General features: G+C 51.4%; 3 protein-coding genes and 1 long non-coding RNA gene across 4 annotated transcripts; 2 read left to right on the forward strand and 2 right to left on the reverse strand.

Annotated features, from left to right (window-relative positions):
- Positions 1 to 121: 121 nt before the first annotated feature.
- LOC101771393 lies at positions 122 to 1,511 on the forward strand. The gene is made up of 2 exons (XR_214556.2): positions 122 to 342; positions 716 to 1,511. It is a non-coding gene; the product is annotated as an uncharacterized LOC101771393 (long non-coding RNA).
- A 4,088-nt stretch (positions 1,512 to 5,599) lies between these two features.
- LOC101771663 (protein TIC 55, chloroplastic) lies at positions 5,600 to 7,695 on the forward strand. Its single transcript, XM_004954132.3, has 3 exons — positions 5,600 to 6,058; positions 6,185 to 6,287; positions 6,389 to 7,695. The coding sequence occupies exons 1-3, from the start codon at positions 5,625 to 5,627 to the stop codon at positions 7,505 to 7,507; spliced, it is 1,656 nt and encodes a 551-aa protein (XP_004954189.1). The 5' UTR covers positions 5,600 to 5,624; the 3' UTR covers positions 7,508 to 7,695.
- A 169-nt stretch (positions 7,696 to 7,864) lies between these two features.
- LOC101772066 (probable serine incorporator) lies at positions 7,865 to 10,711 on the reverse strand. The gene is made up of 6 exons (XM_004954133.3): positions 10,253 to 10,711; positions 9,912 to 10,151; positions 9,257 to 9,368; positions 8,981 to 9,155; positions 8,497 to 8,734; positions 7,865 to 8,412 (listed from the first exon to the last, which is right to left on the reverse strand). The coding sequence occupies exons 1-6, from the start codon at positions 10,434 to 10,436 to the stop codon at positions 8,120 to 8,122; spliced, it is 1,242 nt and encodes a 413-aa protein (XP_004954190.1). The 5' UTR covers positions 10,437 to 10,711; the 3' UTR covers positions 7,865 to 8,119.
- Positions 10,712 to 11,634: 923 nt separating this feature from the next.
- Positions 11,635 to 15,711, reverse strand: LOC101772472 (zinc finger CCCH domain-containing protein 18). The gene is made up of 4 exons (XM_004954134.3): positions 15,434 to 15,711; positions 13,964 to 14,281; positions 13,124 to 13,184; positions 11,635 to 12,849 (listed from the first exon to the last, which is right to left on the reverse strand). Exons 1-4 carry the CDS (start codon positions 15,566 to 15,568, stop codon positions 11,846 to 11,848), a joined length of 1,518 nt encoding a protein of 505 aa, XP_004954191.1. The 5' UTR covers positions 15,569 to 15,711; the 3' UTR covers positions 11,635 to 11,845.
- Positions 15,712 to 15,740: the final 29 nt, after the last annotated feature.

Consider the following 15,740-nt stretch of genomic DNA (forward strand, 5'->3'; position numbering starts at 1 on the left):
GGGCGCCCGGTTCTGCCCCTCGCTGGTCGGTCTCGCCGCGGCGGGGACGCAGGGGCAGCCCGGTCATTGCGCCGCCTCTCGTGTTGGCCGCAGATCTAGGCGCCCTATTTCAGGGCCAGGGAAAGCCAATTCGTGTGGATTGGACACTTCAAAGAAAGCCTAGCTCCCGCTGAGAAAAGAGAGAGAGAGAAGAGAGGGTTGGTGGAAGAAGAGAACAAAAACTCAAGGGCGTAGAGAGAGAGAAAGCTGTGGCCGGCCTTTGCGTGGGGAGAGAGACAGGCAGGGGGAGGGAAGCCATTGCAGTTGCAGAGGGAGGAGGAACGAGTGGGAGAGGAAAAGTAGGTGAGTGAAACTTACCACTGTTGCGGCTGCTGCTGCTTTGCAAGCTCACCTCATCTCCCACTTCCCTGCACGCTGCACCGCCTGCATGTGTAGTATGATCTTTTGGTCCAAAGGCGTGGTCTTGTACATGCCGCCGTCCGTCGTCCTTGCATCCAGGGGGCTAGCTCCTGCATTTTAACGTTGCCGCATTGCAGCATGGATTTGTTTATTGTGCACAAGCCTGTCTCTTTCTCTCTCTGATTCCTCTCTCTATCTGTCTATCTGTGCATGTGCTCTCTGCTCTGTTCAAAAGCTTTGCCTCATTGCTTTTGCTTTACCGGCTGCTGCTGCTTGCTTGCTTACACCTGCCTTTTTCTTGCTGAGCTTGCTGCAGGAGGAGGAGGAGGAGGAGGAGCATGGATGAGAGAGTGGAGGTTGAGCAGCAGGAGCGGGCAGCGAGGACTGCCAAAAGGAGATTTGGCGCCGTGGGCCCGCCTCCCTCCAGCTGAGGAGGAAGCGGCGAGGGAGGAGAGGAGGGGAGGGGAGGAGGGAGGATCTCCTCTCACGTCAAAGAGTAGGAGAGAAAGCATAAAGGGTGGAGGAGAGGGGGAAGGGGGAGAGCTTCCAGTCCGCACAAAGCGAGAAAAAGCTTCATCAGTCAGAAAGAGAGAAAGCGAGTAGGAAAGAAGGCTTCAGAGGAAGAGCAAGGCATCCAGTGAGTGTGCTGTGTGAGTGATAAATAGCGGCTGCAAGCCGAGAGCATCCGGTGCTCTTGCCACCACCGGGCCATTGCCTTCTTTTGCTCTCCTCCATTGTAGTTGTGTAGTTCTGTAGTAGCAGGTGCTGTGTTCAAGTTTGGTGCGTGGTGATGGCATTGCAAGAGCAGGACGAGGAGGGCGGCGATGATGGCGAGGAAGAAGTTGAGGAGGAGGGGATGATGAGGGCGTGGGAGAGCTGACGATCTCTCCTCGTCCCGAGGTGTGCTGTCCACTTGTTGAGTAGTAAGATATTGGCACAATAGGCTCAATCACGTTTTTCTTTTGCTCTTTTACTCTTGGTTTGCTGTGCTTGCTCTTTTCTTCTTCGTCTAATGCACCATTACATACTCCCTTCTCGTGTAATTTCATTCCGGTTTGTTTGTTGTTCCTGGTGCCTTCCCATGTTTAGAATGGAAGGCGACGATTGGCAAAGAAACACAGAAAAAGCAACAGGAAAGAAGAAGAGAGAATGGAAACCTCCCTCTCCACTCTCTTCTCTCTCCTACCTTGTCCTCTCCCTCTTGTCCCCGGTTGAGATCGTGTGAGGTGAGGGGTCTCCTTGCACTTCGCTGTTGCTGTGCCCCCTCCCTCCCTCTCAGCTCGCGCGTGCGCATCAGCAGCAGCGCAAACAGCAACATGCGTTTGGTTGGTTGGTTGGTTGGTTTCCGTGTCCGCTCGCCATGATGGATGGCCGTTCCAGCCCTGCGTCCAGAAGCAAAGCTCCAAGCAGACGGGGACGAAGCCCGGCGACGCAGTGGAGGAAATCGGAGAAGGAGCCGGCCGCGCTTTCGCCTGCCCGCCCGCGCGCTTTTAGCCGTTTCGGCGCCACTATTCCCTCGGGCACCGTCGCCGTGGGATCGGTGGGCCGCTTGCTTGCCTCGCTTCCCAACCCAATCCTCCGTGCTCCGCTGCCCCGACGTCGTCTCGGCAGCCAGCTCGATCGACCCAACCCACCCCTCCTCCCCGCCGCTGCGTCGTCACCGGCAGCGCGGCGCACGCCACCCAGGCTGCACCCTCCTCCCTGTCACAGTGGGAGAGCTCTGGCGGACAGCGGCGGCCGCGCCCACCCGATCGGCGGGGCCCGCCGGCGATCTCGCTCGGCGATGAAAGAAGGATGGGTCATAAACGCCGTCCGAGTAAAGGCCCATTGGTCGCTTGTCAGATTGAATATGGGTCCTCCTTTAAGCCAGCGTGGGCCCGGCCCCCCTGATCACGGTGATTATGAGTGTGGGCTTCCTGCTCAAGACGCGAGAGCTCCCTCCCTGACTTGTTGACAGCGACCACCCCCTGTTGCTGCATTTGCCCCGGCTTCAGGTTCAGGCTGGCATGTGCCCAAATCAAATGCGCGTATTCATGCCCAAACAGTAGCAGCAAAGCAGCAGGCCAGGTGAGGCCAGCAGTGTAGTACTGATACTACTGGGTGCAGTATAGCGTATGCTACGCGTATTGTACTGCAAGGATAGTTCTCTGCGTATGCGTATACGTGTATGCGTGCAGGCCCAGGTGCATGGGACTGTGACGCCTCGTTGGTGTTTTGCTGTCTGGAAGAAGGGATCGGGGAGAGTTGGTGGGTGTGGCTTGGGAACTGGAGACGGGTCAGTGCAGAGCTGGGAATGGCGCCATGCCGCCATGCGATGCTCGCTTGCTGCATTGGGCTCCGTCGCAAGCATCAGTGTTAGGTTTAGGTTGGCATGCTCGCATAGATTAACCTATCGATGGCGAGTCCCGATGGCGGAAATGGACGGGCAAAAAGACAAGCCGAGGTCAGTGATCAGTGATAGGCTACCGTTGCTACTGCTGGAGTTTTTTTTCTGCTTCTATAACGAGATTGCCATGGTTATTACAACCCAACCCCATGCATTCGGGTGTCAGGCTCAAGTTACAATCATCCAGAGATGGCCCAGCCGGGCACATGCTACTGTTATGTTGTTGCTCATATGCCCTTGGGTCTGGGCAACGGGCGCACGGGGACAACCGCACGAACAAAGAGCCCTCCCTAACCGTGGTCCGGCTGGACACTAGTGGCGAAATCCGCGCTTGGATTTGTCAGTTTTGGTAATAATGATGATGCGAGGCGCGGCCCGGCGTGTTTATAAAGTTAAAAAGGCGACGATCCATCCGTTCCTGTCTCAGGACGGATGGCTCCGTCCGACAGAGATGGCTGGGGGAAGCGCAAGCACAAGGGTACAAGCCGCTACATGGCCGGCCGCCCGTGCGAAGCCGTGCTGCGGAGAAGCGGCCGTTTTCCCGGCTGTACTCATGTCGCCTAGGATACGGGGCGGAGTCCAGTGCCAACAGCAGGACACTTGGACGTCTGTTTCTGTGAGTTTATGTGGTAGCCGAGGAACGCGTTGCCGGTATCGATCGAGCACTGCAGCCTCACGAGTCGAGTTACTGAGACGCACACTGTGATACTTCGCTGTTATCAGCAGACAGAGCGTTTTCACTCACTGACTCACTTCACTTGTGTCGCGATTAAAAGGGTTTCTTTTCCGTGTGAAAAATTCATGCATGGTTCCTACGTGTGAAAAATTCATGCATGGTTCCTACGTGACGGAGGACGCACGCCAACAGCAGCAAGCAGCAGCTGGTCTCGAGCAGGCAATGCATGGGCATGGGCTCGCCATTTTCCTACGTGTGGTGTGAGGAGTTGTCATTTGTCAGAGTCAGAGGCAGGGGCGTAGGGGGCTAGGGGCCTAGCCCCTGCTACACTAACCCGGCAACCTGGGCATCGTTTCGGCGATTGACCGGTGATGTGACCCGTGTACTATTCCACCCTGCGCGCCTGTTCGATCACGACCCATACTTGACGAAACAGCACGTACCGTCTGCACACTGCACGACTGCGACCTGCGACGACGATCCGTCGTCTCGTCCAACGGAGTGCCCTTCCGTTCGTTGGGATGGCAACTCTCAGGCCGGTCAGAGCCCAGAGGGCCCAGGAGCTGTCAAAAGTTGCGGTAAAAGTCTCCGCACCAGCACGAGGCTAGTAGGAACTTTCAACTTTGAAGCTAGGGATCACACAACATCGTTAAAAAAAGAGAAATAGTGTAAAAAGAAGATCTGCCAAGGAAAGGCCAAAAATTATTGTGGCTCGGGTACGACGACGAGCAGGCAGGTTGGAGCCGGAGACACGCACGGGCCACTGCCCCATCGCGTTGCCGTGTTCGGAGTGGAGATCGACGCCGCGAGCACTCGAGCAGTGGTGGCATCGTGTGGCCAGGAGGCTGGCAGTTCACTCCTCCGCGCGCGCGCGCGCGCGGCTGAGTCCTGACTCCAGAGCTGCGAGCACCGAGCGCTGTCAAAGGAAGCTAACGCTTGCACGCCCAGAAATGGCCGGAACCCACGGCCGCTTCCTTCGTTGTGTTGCCTAACCCGGCTGGCGGACGCGTGCTACCAGGAGACGGCGTCTGGTGGTGATGAACTGATGATGGCCTATAGTTTGTTTTCTGTCACCTCGAGCAAATCATGGGGGACATCCAAATCCCCATCACCTGCAGTGTGATTAGCGCGGCGGCGATGGCGTCATGAGTGCGGCAATCCGTAGGTAAAGTGGGAGTGCCTTTTTTGTTCTTTCTCTCTCTCTCTCTCTCTCTCTCTCTCTCTCTCTCTCTCTCTCTCTCTCTCTCTCTCTCTCTCTCTCTCTCTCTCTAGGATGCAGCAAAGCAAGGGATTACAATGATGAGGGGGCCGGGCCGGGTTAATCATGGCCTGCCGTGATGGGCCTGGGCCGGGAGCACCATAATTTTGTTTGGACCGGACCGGATCACGCCTGATATGTCTCATTCATTCAGACCAGACCGCGGAGTTTTCCTCTCTTTTTTACGCGTCATCAAAATTTGAAACAGCATTCGGAGCCGAATTTCGTTGCCCCTTGGGCACATGAAAAATATATGTGCATTGAGAAGCTAAATGCGCTGTAAAATCGGGCCACTTTATACCTGATGCATCACTGTCGTAGCTATCTACTCTTAAGCCACGTTTGGATCCCAATGAATTGGAATCTATAGACTATTTGTCATGAAATGTGGAATTCCACAACTTTACAAAGTGTAGATACGAGACTATCTTAAATTTATGGGTGAGAGATAAAAATTGATTCTATAGATCCTTATGTTATATTTTTAATGTGTAACTTATAGCATGTTTTTTGACTCGTTTGCCTGTAACTGAAGTGCAGTGCATAAGTATCTCTCATATGACTAACAATAATATATAAATATATTTCACATACAACTATATTAACTTCATTAATTTTATATCTAAATTATATTATTAAAATGGAATTCAATTCCGATCCCAACGGGACCTTACAAATTTCTTGAAAAAAAAGCGTTGAATTCCAGCTCTGGATGTGTGTGTGACTGTGAACTCGCCACTTGGACGAGACTTGAGAATGACACGAGCCCGATGCGAACTTGGACACTCTCGTTGCTGGCACTGGAGCTAGACTAGAGTCGTGTGCCGCTACCCGTTTTTTTTTTAAAAAAAACTCCTGCCGGTTTTTATCCTGAGATCGAGCGCTCTTCGCCACCCAAACGCCAAATGGGGCCAACCATGACGCCCGCTGCCACGGTGCCCCTCCCGCCCCTCCTCCTCCTCCGCCCCTCCTCCGCTGTGGCTGCAGCAGCTCCACGTCTCAAGAACCCAGCGGCGACAGCACCAGCGGGAGGAGCCGTCCATGGCGTGCGGTGGGCGGGTGGCGGCGGGGGGAGGAGGAAGAGGAGGTGCCGGGCGGCGGTGGTGGAGGAGGCAGGCGCGCAGGAGGACGGGGTGCTGCTCCCGAAGGAGGGGGATGATGCCGCGGCCACCGCGGCAGCGGGGCGCTACGACTGGAAGGAGGAGTGGTACCCGCTGTACTTGGCCAAGGAGGTGCCCGACGACGCGGCGCTCCCGCTCACCGTGTTCGACCGCCAGCTCGTGCTCTGGCGCGACGGCGACGGCGTGCTCCGCTGTCACGAGGACCGGTGCCCACACAGGTGAGATCAGTTCTCGCAGCATCGGTCTTATATATGGCCAACGAATTAATCTGATCCTGCAACGAATGATGATTGGCTTGGTTGAAATCAACAACCGAAATGAATCACTCTCAAAACGCTTGTCAGGTTAGCGAAGCTTTCGGAAGGCCAGATCGTCGACGGCAGGCTGGAGTGCCTCTACCATGGTTGGCAGTTCGACGGCGAGGGCAAGTGCGTCAAGATACCGCAGGTCTTTCCCTTCTACCGATCCCATCCATCTACATGTTTGTGCATTGATTTCCACACGGCGTCCGATCGATCGAATGCTGAAAACGGATGCTGCCTATGCAGCTGCCCGAGGGCGCCAAGATCCCGCGGAGCGCGTGCGCGCGCAACTACGAGGTGCGCGACTCGCAGGGCGTGGTATGGGTGTGGATGTCGGACGCGAACCCTCCCGACGACCGGAAGCTCCCGTGGTTCGAGCCGTACGCGCGGGAGGGGTTCACGGACCTGTCGACGGTGCACGAGCTCCCCTACGACCATTCCATCCTGCTGGAGAACCTCATGGACCCGGCGCACGTGCCCATCTCCCACGACCGCACCGACTGGACGGCCAAGCGCGAGGACGCGCAGGCGCTCTTCTTCGACGTCACCGAGCGCACCGCGCGCGGGTTCGCGGGCTACTGGGGCCGCACGCGCACGCCGCACCTCCGCAACCTGCTCCGCTTCGAGGCGCCCTGCGTGCTCACCAACACGCTCGAGTTTACGGACAAGGACGGCAAGGACCAGTGCTTCTCCGCGCACTTCCTCTGCCGCCCCGCGGGGCAGGGCAAGTCCATGCTCATCGTGCGCTTCGGCTCCACCGTCAGGTCGCCCATCGTCAAGCTCCTCCCGTCATGGTACTTCCACCAGAACGCCTGCAAGGTGTTCGAGCAGGACATGGGGTTCCTGTCGTCGCAGAACGAGGTGCTGATCAGGGAGAAGGTGCCCACAAGGGAGCTCTACCTCAACCTCCGATCCTCCGACACCTGGGTCGCCGAGTACAGGAAGTGGATGGACAGGGCGGGCCACGGCATGCCCTACTACTTCGGCCACAGCAGCCTGGCGCCGCCGCCAGTGCCGGCCGTCGTCGAGCAAGCGCCGGCGGGGGCCGTCGCGGGGATCTCGGCCACGTTCCCGGCAAAGGGCGGCGTCGGCACGGTGCACGCTCCCAACCCGACCAACAGGTACTTCCGCCATGTCGTGCACTGCAAGGAGTGCAGGGCCAGCGTCAAGAAGTACACCTCGCTCAAGAACGCCTTCGCCGTCCTCGCCGCGGCGGCCGTGGCCGCGTCCATCCTGGCGGCGACTAGGCAGTGGAAGGCTATCTTGCTGGCGGCGTCGGCCGTGCTAGCCGCGGCATCTTATGCGTGTGACGCGGTGCTTTCTTTGATAACAACAAACTTCATTAGGAATCATAGGAGGCTGTAATGACCGGAACTATTGTATTTAGTAGGTAGAAAGAAAATGGAGGAAAGGGCTCCTCTTGCCCTTTGCATATTTGTATCTGATAAATGATTGATCTTTTGGCAATCTAAAGCTTCATGTCAGCAGCAGATGATACTTCTGCACTTTGTATATTTGTATCTAATATAAATGAGTTATGTTTTGGCAATCTAGATTGAAAATTGTCAGCAGCAAACGATATGAGGATTAGACTTTCAATCTTTGAAAATGTATAGTCATGCAGGACACAGGACGTTGTGAATATCTGATGAACCGAATGACATACAGGCATTTTGAACGCAATTCAATCCTGTCGTTCATTGTCATTCGAACAATGCAACATAGACACAGATAAACTCCAATATATACAATACACGCAGCACAATTTCACTGTTTCACATAATGGCACAAGCCTGATGCCGAATATTATTAAGTTGACAGACTCGATAACCATCGACAAACACTGACATCATTCCATCGATTTACAAACACCAATGTATTACAGACCAAATATTTTGATAGGATAGATTAGCTACCACAGTAGAAGCGCTTGATGCTCCAAAGGGATGCACGCATCCACAGGTTGTCCCAGTTGACCTAGAATTCCCTGTCGGGAAAGAGGATGGGAGCAACAAGGGACCATATGAACAGACCTGCGGTTGCCCACTGGGTTGCAATCCTGACCCAGACAGATGGCCACCCAACATCAACAAGCTTTCCGCTCTCACCAATGGAGGTTGACCAGCCAGTCAAGAGCATTGCTGAGTACATGCTGGCCAGGGAGAAGATGAGGTGGAAGAAAGAGTAGGAGTATGTCACAGGCCTTGGCACATCCTTCTTATCTTCTTGTTCATCAGCCTTGCTGAAGGGAAGCAATGGCTTGTCGGTACCTGAAGATTAAAGGAAAGGCATAAACAACAATGCAGACTCTACATTTGCAAAAGTAGTTCATTAGCTGGAGAAGGAAATCTAACCACGTGGTGAGTCTGGTGGAGAGAGCACGGTTGCGGAAGAGCCAGCACGGACAGCAGAGTAGACCACGGAAAGGATGGTGGTTAGCAGTCCCAGTGTAAGGCTACCAGTTGACACAGCTTTTGAGTGATTGTGAAGCCCGTTGCACTCGTAATCCCTGGGCTCACTAGAGAGTCCACTGTAGCACAGATAGGTGCAGTAGAGACCAATAACTGATGCAGGCAACAAGCTACCATTGACCTGAAAAATTAACAGGTTTAATTTTACCATTAGCACAAATGCGAGTTAAATTCAATAGAAGTACTAGTTTACAGGCAGCAGAGGTAATATTATTTATTTCAGATCTAAAATAAATACCAGGAGCATCTAGAATAGCAAATATATAAATGCGCAAACACATCTGAGTACAACTTATCATGGTACAGCCATGAATGATATATTCTGGCTGAATAAGTAAAATGCAGAAAAGAAGCCACAAGATGATACCTTTGGGTGCAGGGCAACAATAGCAAACGCAAAAACAAGAATCAATGTGAAGACAATGAAGAACAGGTTGAGTCCACAGTCATGTCCGGATGGAGTGAACCAGTGAAACAGAAGACCCGAGAATGAGAATGTGGCAATGTAACAGACAACTGAGACAACCAATAGAGCCATGTACCTGCAGTGACAAGGAAGTTTAAATAAAACACTTTGAGAAATCAAAGTTCAGATTAAACCATGGAAGCACAACTAAAACAAGGGCAGAAGCAAGCAACCAACCAGAACTGTTCATCCTTAGCAACCCAGTTCTCATTCCATCCGTGCACAAAGTCCAACAGAAGAACAACCTGAACAAGAAGGAACAGCCCGGATCCAAACTTGGAAATCGACTCTGCAAAAGTACAATTGCAGTGAGAATCCCACTTTACAATGGTGACAGTCATATACCCAAATAAAGTTAACAACACAACAAACATAACGCAGATACTATTGGCAGTGTATGATCAACCATAACAGAGTAGTAACACGGTTTGTTCAGGGAACTCAAGCAACTCAACCATTCCTTTGTTTCTGAATTTAAAAACCAAAGAAGTAAGTTCAACTATAGGACATGAACCACATAGGCAGATACATTTGCGTTGCCAATTGGAGGCATCCATCGGAAATACAGTAGGTCTATAGACAATGTAGATGACCTGAGACCAACATTTTGTTTTGCAGATAACTATATTAGTTAGTCTATGATCACATATTTCTGACTCAGCAATCTCCATGAAACTAATTCAACTCGAAAACATTCTTCATCAAAGGGTTTTTGGCTGAAAAAGATCAGGGCAATCTCCCATCAATTTCCATTCTAATGTGTCCAGATATCAACCACATGGAACTGCATCAAACGGTCTGATAAATAAAAACAGCTGGGAAGGGCGCTCACCATAGAAGCTGACGACGCCGTTGGGCACGAAGAACATGAGGAAGACGATGATGGCCCAGCAGAAGATCTTGGCCATCCATCCTCCGTGGTGGATCTTGTCACGGGGGTCCTTCTGGTCCTTTATCCCGGCCATGATGACGGCGAGGATGGTGAAGAAGAGGAAGTTTCCGAGGCTGACCCTGAGCACCGCGTCGGTCTCGAACCACTCGCGGTCCGGCGTCTTGTGGAAGTGGTTAATCCCTGCAGAAAAAAGAGAGAAGAGAACCAAATCCCCATGAATATCTCGATCAACTGAAGCGTCCAATCGAACCGATCGATAGGGGGGGATTCGAGCTACCCACATGGGATGGACTGGAGGAGGGGCGCGGCCACCTCGCGGAGCGCCCAGGAGGCGAAGAGGGAGAGCGCGAAGAGGCCGCAGTAGGCGATGCGCGCGGAGCGGCGGCCGATGCTGCCGACCGCCGTCCGGCAGGCCTCGCACGCGCACGCCGCGCAGCACGACGCCAGGCACGACGCCGCCCACATGGCTGGGAGGTGGCTGCTCTCTCCGCTCCGCCGATCAGATCGAGCTGACGGTCGGGAAGGGGATCGAATTCGAAGCCCGCCGCGGCGGATTTGGGGATCTCTAGCAAGGTGGGAGGATTAGGGGGAACGCGTGTCGGGGAGGGCACGGAGAGGAAGGGGAAAGGAAGGTGGATTCGACCCTGACAATTGTTTATTGCGCGAGCCGGGGCGGACGCCGTGCAGGTGGGGTAGGTTGGGTTGGACCGGATAAGGAGACCGAGTCGGCCGCCTACAATATTCTACGGCTCTCTGGTCCGGTTTTTAACGTCCTCACCAGGAAACCCCAACTCCGACCGCGCGTTATTACGTTGACCTTGATGTCAACGACCCCAAGGGTGACGAGTCAAAGTACTAAATTGCAGGCATGCTCCAAAATCGAACGCAGAAATTTCACATGAATTCTGCAGATTTTTATGGGAAGCAATTCAACTTCCTGCATGATCCGAGGTACAAAACGACCGGTTCTCAAATCAGGAAAATGGAATGCTTGCTGCATGCGGCGGAATTGGAGCATTCGTCCATCTGATATACCGAAATGCAAATGAAAAGACTACCTACCAAATCCGTGATGGTTAATGATCTGTACTCTAAATAAGATCCCTTTGGTAGGGCTTCTCAACCGGCTTCACCAAGTCCTACCAAACGGTGATGAACGAAACGGCTTCATACCTGAAGCTCCGGAAATCTCGCTGAGAGGAGCCAGGAGAGGGAGGAGAAGCCCAAAAAAGGGGCTCCCCGCGGCTTCGTCCCCTTCGTGGGGCCAAAATCTCCATCTTGGCCATGGGCGCACGAGGTCGGAGGATGGCACGGGCGCAGGCGCAGGGAGGCCGGAGGACAGCCGGCGGCGGCAGGCGCGGGGCGGAGGTGGCCGGCGGCGCGTGCTGGAGCGTAGGGCGAGCGGATAAGGCAAGCGGTTAAAAAAAAGGATGCAAGCGGATGCCAGCGTAGGGGGTGGCGTTGCGTGAAGAAATAGAGATAAAGAAATGAAGGAAAGAGAAAAAAAGGAACGGAGAAAAAAGAAAAAAATAAGGAAGGGCATTATGGACATTTCACATTTTTATCCATATGACCCCATCTATGAGAAGCCGTTTTGCCAAACGTTTTTGCATCCAGACAAGCTGAAGCAAAAAAAAACTGCTCCATCGAAGAAGCCACAACCGCAGCCCTGCCAAAGAGCCCTAAATACCATGTCCATTTAATAATTAAGTATATTACTAATACTTCTACAACAGATCTCCTAAAACCTGATAGACATACATGTGTAACGGGGCTACCAGCTGGCTGAAGGAACAATTGCAAGTCGATACATCACGCCGGATTCTTATCAGAAGATAAATAGACAAAGCGTGAGTAGCTATATCAAAGCTATATCAGAATTTCAACCATTTCTTCTCTTTCTCCTTTCTGGCAACCGCGTTAGTTGCTGAAGCGTGAGTAGCTTCAGCATCCGCGAGTGCCTTTCGAGTCTCTTCCAGCTTCCTTGAAGCAGCTTCAAACACTGCCTTGTCTTTGCGGTTTCGGTTCTTCATCTCTTCCAGTCTCTCAACTTGAATCCTCAGTTCTTTTACTTCCTCATCGTATGCGACTAAGGATCTTCTGTCCTCCTTCTTAGCATGCCCATTAGCCTCACCTGATGCCCCCTTCTTAACTTTAATGGCTGAACCTTCAGGCATATCTTGGTTCACTAGATGGCTGTTGATAAAGCTGAAGACTGATCTCTCTGCTTCTTCAGCTTTAGCAGCTCTCGCCTGTTCTGCGAATTTTTTCTCACGCTTCCTTTTACCACCTCGACTGCGCTTTTTACCACTGCCAACACTTCCATCAGCCTCGCTTGCAGCAAGAGCGTGATCAAGTGATTGCTTTGGCGGTAGTACCTTGACTGGAATTGGATCAAGCATGCCCTGGCCAGATACACCTAGCCCCATCCCTTCTCGGTACCCCATTTTTGCCATCATTTTGGAGGCAACGCCCCTGGTGTGGTGCTCCCATTTTGCAAAGATCACGGTGTCTGTCTGAATGCCACTGAAATTTGCAGGCTCTAAAAGGCCAATACCCTGGTGAACGCATCCATCCTCTTGATCAGCATCGTCACTCAACTCAGATTCTTCCTCACTTGAGCTTCCTTCATCATCTTCGCTGCTCATATCAGCATATTCTGATAGAGAAAGTGAATCACTTGTAAGCCTTGCAGAACTCCCATCATCTAGAAAGACAACCTGGCCAAGCTTCAGATTATCATCCCATGACTCAAGTTCCGCTCTCCTCCAAAGGCCAGAGTGACGCCCGGAAGCTGCCAGTATGCTGGAGCCTACCAAGGACTGCTGCCATCTAGTTGGAGTGAATTTCTTCAATGCTGAAGTAGGAATTACAATACCTGAACATGAGTTCTGAATTAGTCATGTCCCCAAGCCTGAAGAGGCAAAAACAATACACACATCTACATGGCACACAGGCAAAAGAAGCAGAAAAACAATATACAGTATCCATCAACGCAACATAGTCAACTGAAAACCAACTTATCTTGAAAAGTTTACACCCACAACATGTTCTCTATTGCTTTATGTGAAAAGGCGAAGGAACAAGAGTTTAATAACAAAGGGCATTTTATTGGGCTTAGATCTTCCAACAGCCAAATAACCATTACATACCATGGGACATGCGGCAGTTACTACCAAATCGACATCGCTGCTGTAGAAAGAACTTGCACATCTGCACTATGGGCAGATTTGTATCAGTTAGTTTGTTCATAATAATGGCCCATACACTCCAAGCATTATATTCATGTTAACCAGAAGAAAATTATTGCAGATTGAGAGGTAGCTGCAGTTGCAGGGTACCCACCTGTGACTTTCTCTTAGTTTCCTGCTTCTAATTTATTTTTTGCTAGGGATGGGATGGGACCAGAGCAGAGGGTGCCATGTGTTACAAGAAATCTATCTCAAAACACATGGCTACAAGGTTCTTCATGGTGTTTATTATAACTTCTAAGTTCTAACGTACGTAGCAGCGACTACTAATTTCACCACAAAATATCATCCACGTGTCCTACATCTGTAGGGTTTATCAAATATTGTCAAAGTAATAGCATGATCATAGCAGAAGGTTATTCTGTTGAACTGAACATTGAAGCATCTGTACAGGCGTACAGCACAGAGATGCCCTTGATGCATATTTGTGACAATGGAAATTTTAGGTCCACACCCATGAGTCCAGGGCCATTCATGAAAAGTAAAAACATGCAAGCCTGGCCCCATTTGTTAAGTATGTGTGGGCATCTTTCAAGAAGGGAAAGCAAAAGAGCAAGTCAGAGGTTATAGTGTAAACTAAAATAATGTTCCATTGGCTCGAGTACCGCATATAGATACCAGTGGCATCAATATCTTTTTTTAGAGCGCCAGCACCAAGCATGATTGTTATCAGGCAGAGAATGGATGGCACCACTAAAGAAAATCTTGGTTTAAGAATAATAATCAGATCAGATAACTCACCGCCATGTTTTCAGATGTGGGTGTCAGAAATGAGATCCTCGCATCGCTTGAACCTTCAAATCCTATAATGCATCCATTATACCAGCGGCCATTGTTGTGCCGGAATCTGCACTTCGATCCAACTGAAAAATCATGCGACACCAGTGGTTCTGGTTCAACATCATCTGGATCTAATGGCTCAGGAGCAACTTCTGGTGCCTGGGATGCTGGTTCTTCATTTGAAAAAATATCATCTACTTGCTTCACTACCCTAGAACGCTTCAGGTCGAGAAGTCCCTCCTTTGCATCCTTAATCGCAGCAAGAAGTTCCTCATGAACCTGTAAACAATAACAACAGCAACAAATTTATTAGCTAAACTGTATGATAAAAGTCGTAAAACTCTGAAAACAATACAATGTGAGAACATGAAACAGGAACTTCAGCATTTTACCAAACATTATTACACCGGAACATTCCCCAACTCAGGAATGCAAAGTGCAAAAGGAAGTCATTTCTCCTATACACATTGATGCCACGCAGAAACTCTCATCAATGAACTATGTCTGGAAGAGATGAGCTAGTATGTGAGATATCGCTCACTCTCGCTATTACAAAACTCACCACTGATATCCTCCACTAAACGATTATGATGCCTACTACAAATGTGTGCAGAGGCTCTTCCAAGAAAAAAGGTGCAGCAAATTAACAGCCAAGATTATCCTAACTTCTCAACTTTGCAGTGATAACTGGCAGAGCCTCATACAGATGAATCGGGGATGCCCCCTTCCCAAAAAATTTAGCCACTACTTCCAACTACATGTAAAGTCCAGTGATCTATTACTTTCGTGTTTGAGTATTCCTTATATATTAGTCACTCTATTAGGTTCTGCATAGACTATGTTGTCTGATACTCTGATTTTGCTGATTTACCAACACTGTCATGAACATCCCCCTAAGTTGGAGAAATTGCCACCATACCACCATGTTGAAACTCAGTTGCGAAAATACCATACAAAGTTTGGGACATTGCCAAAATAGCATTGGCTATGTCTATGACATGTGGCCAGTTTGGCAACATAACAAGGTTGAATGGCATTTTGACAATCACATCAGCAGCATGATTGTATGGAGGCAATTTTGTGTTTATGTTCACGCTCCACCAATCACAGATGACTTAGCTAACTAAACGTGCCTATGGTTTCGACAGACAAATGAATCCACCTTCCTGTTTCCACTCGGTTCATTCATTAACCCAAAACATACTGCCTGATTCCATGACCTATAAAATGGCACGCAAACTAAGAATCCAAGCACCATCAAGCACCGCTAGTCCGCTAAATATGGTAGGTCCTAGTCGTAATCCAGTCAGTTGTGAACCACAGTACCCTAGAATCCCCACGCCCTGGGGTCGATTCGGTTTCAAGGGAGCTAGCAATTAGAGGCCGCGGTTGGAGAGGGGGGTTCGACAAGGCGGGGGTATTCCGACGCACCTCGAGTAAGTCGGCGTTGGAGGGGTCGGCGGCGAGGGCCTCGTCGACGGCCGCAAGGGAGGATTGCTGCTCCTGCAGCTGCTCCTCCAGCTGTCGCTCGATCGCCGCCGCCTCGTCCTCTCCATCGCCAGCCATAGGCCACCAACTGGATCGGGCGGCGAGGCGAGGGGTGAAGGGTCGAGCGGTTTCTTCCTCCTCTCCCAGTCTCCCACCGTGCGGCGGCACCGTTTCTCTCTCCTGCCCGGTGTCGGAGACCGTGAGGGTGAGGCTGTGATGATGATGACGGGCCGAGGACGGGCCGAGGCCA

This window comes from Setaria italica, chromosome I (assembly GCF_000263155.2).
Source record: "Setaria italica strain Yugu1 chromosome I, Setaria_italica_v2.0, whole genome shotgun sequence".
Lineage (NCBI taxonomy): Eukaryota > Viridiplantae > Streptophyta > Magnoliopsida > Poales > Poaceae > Setaria > Setaria italica.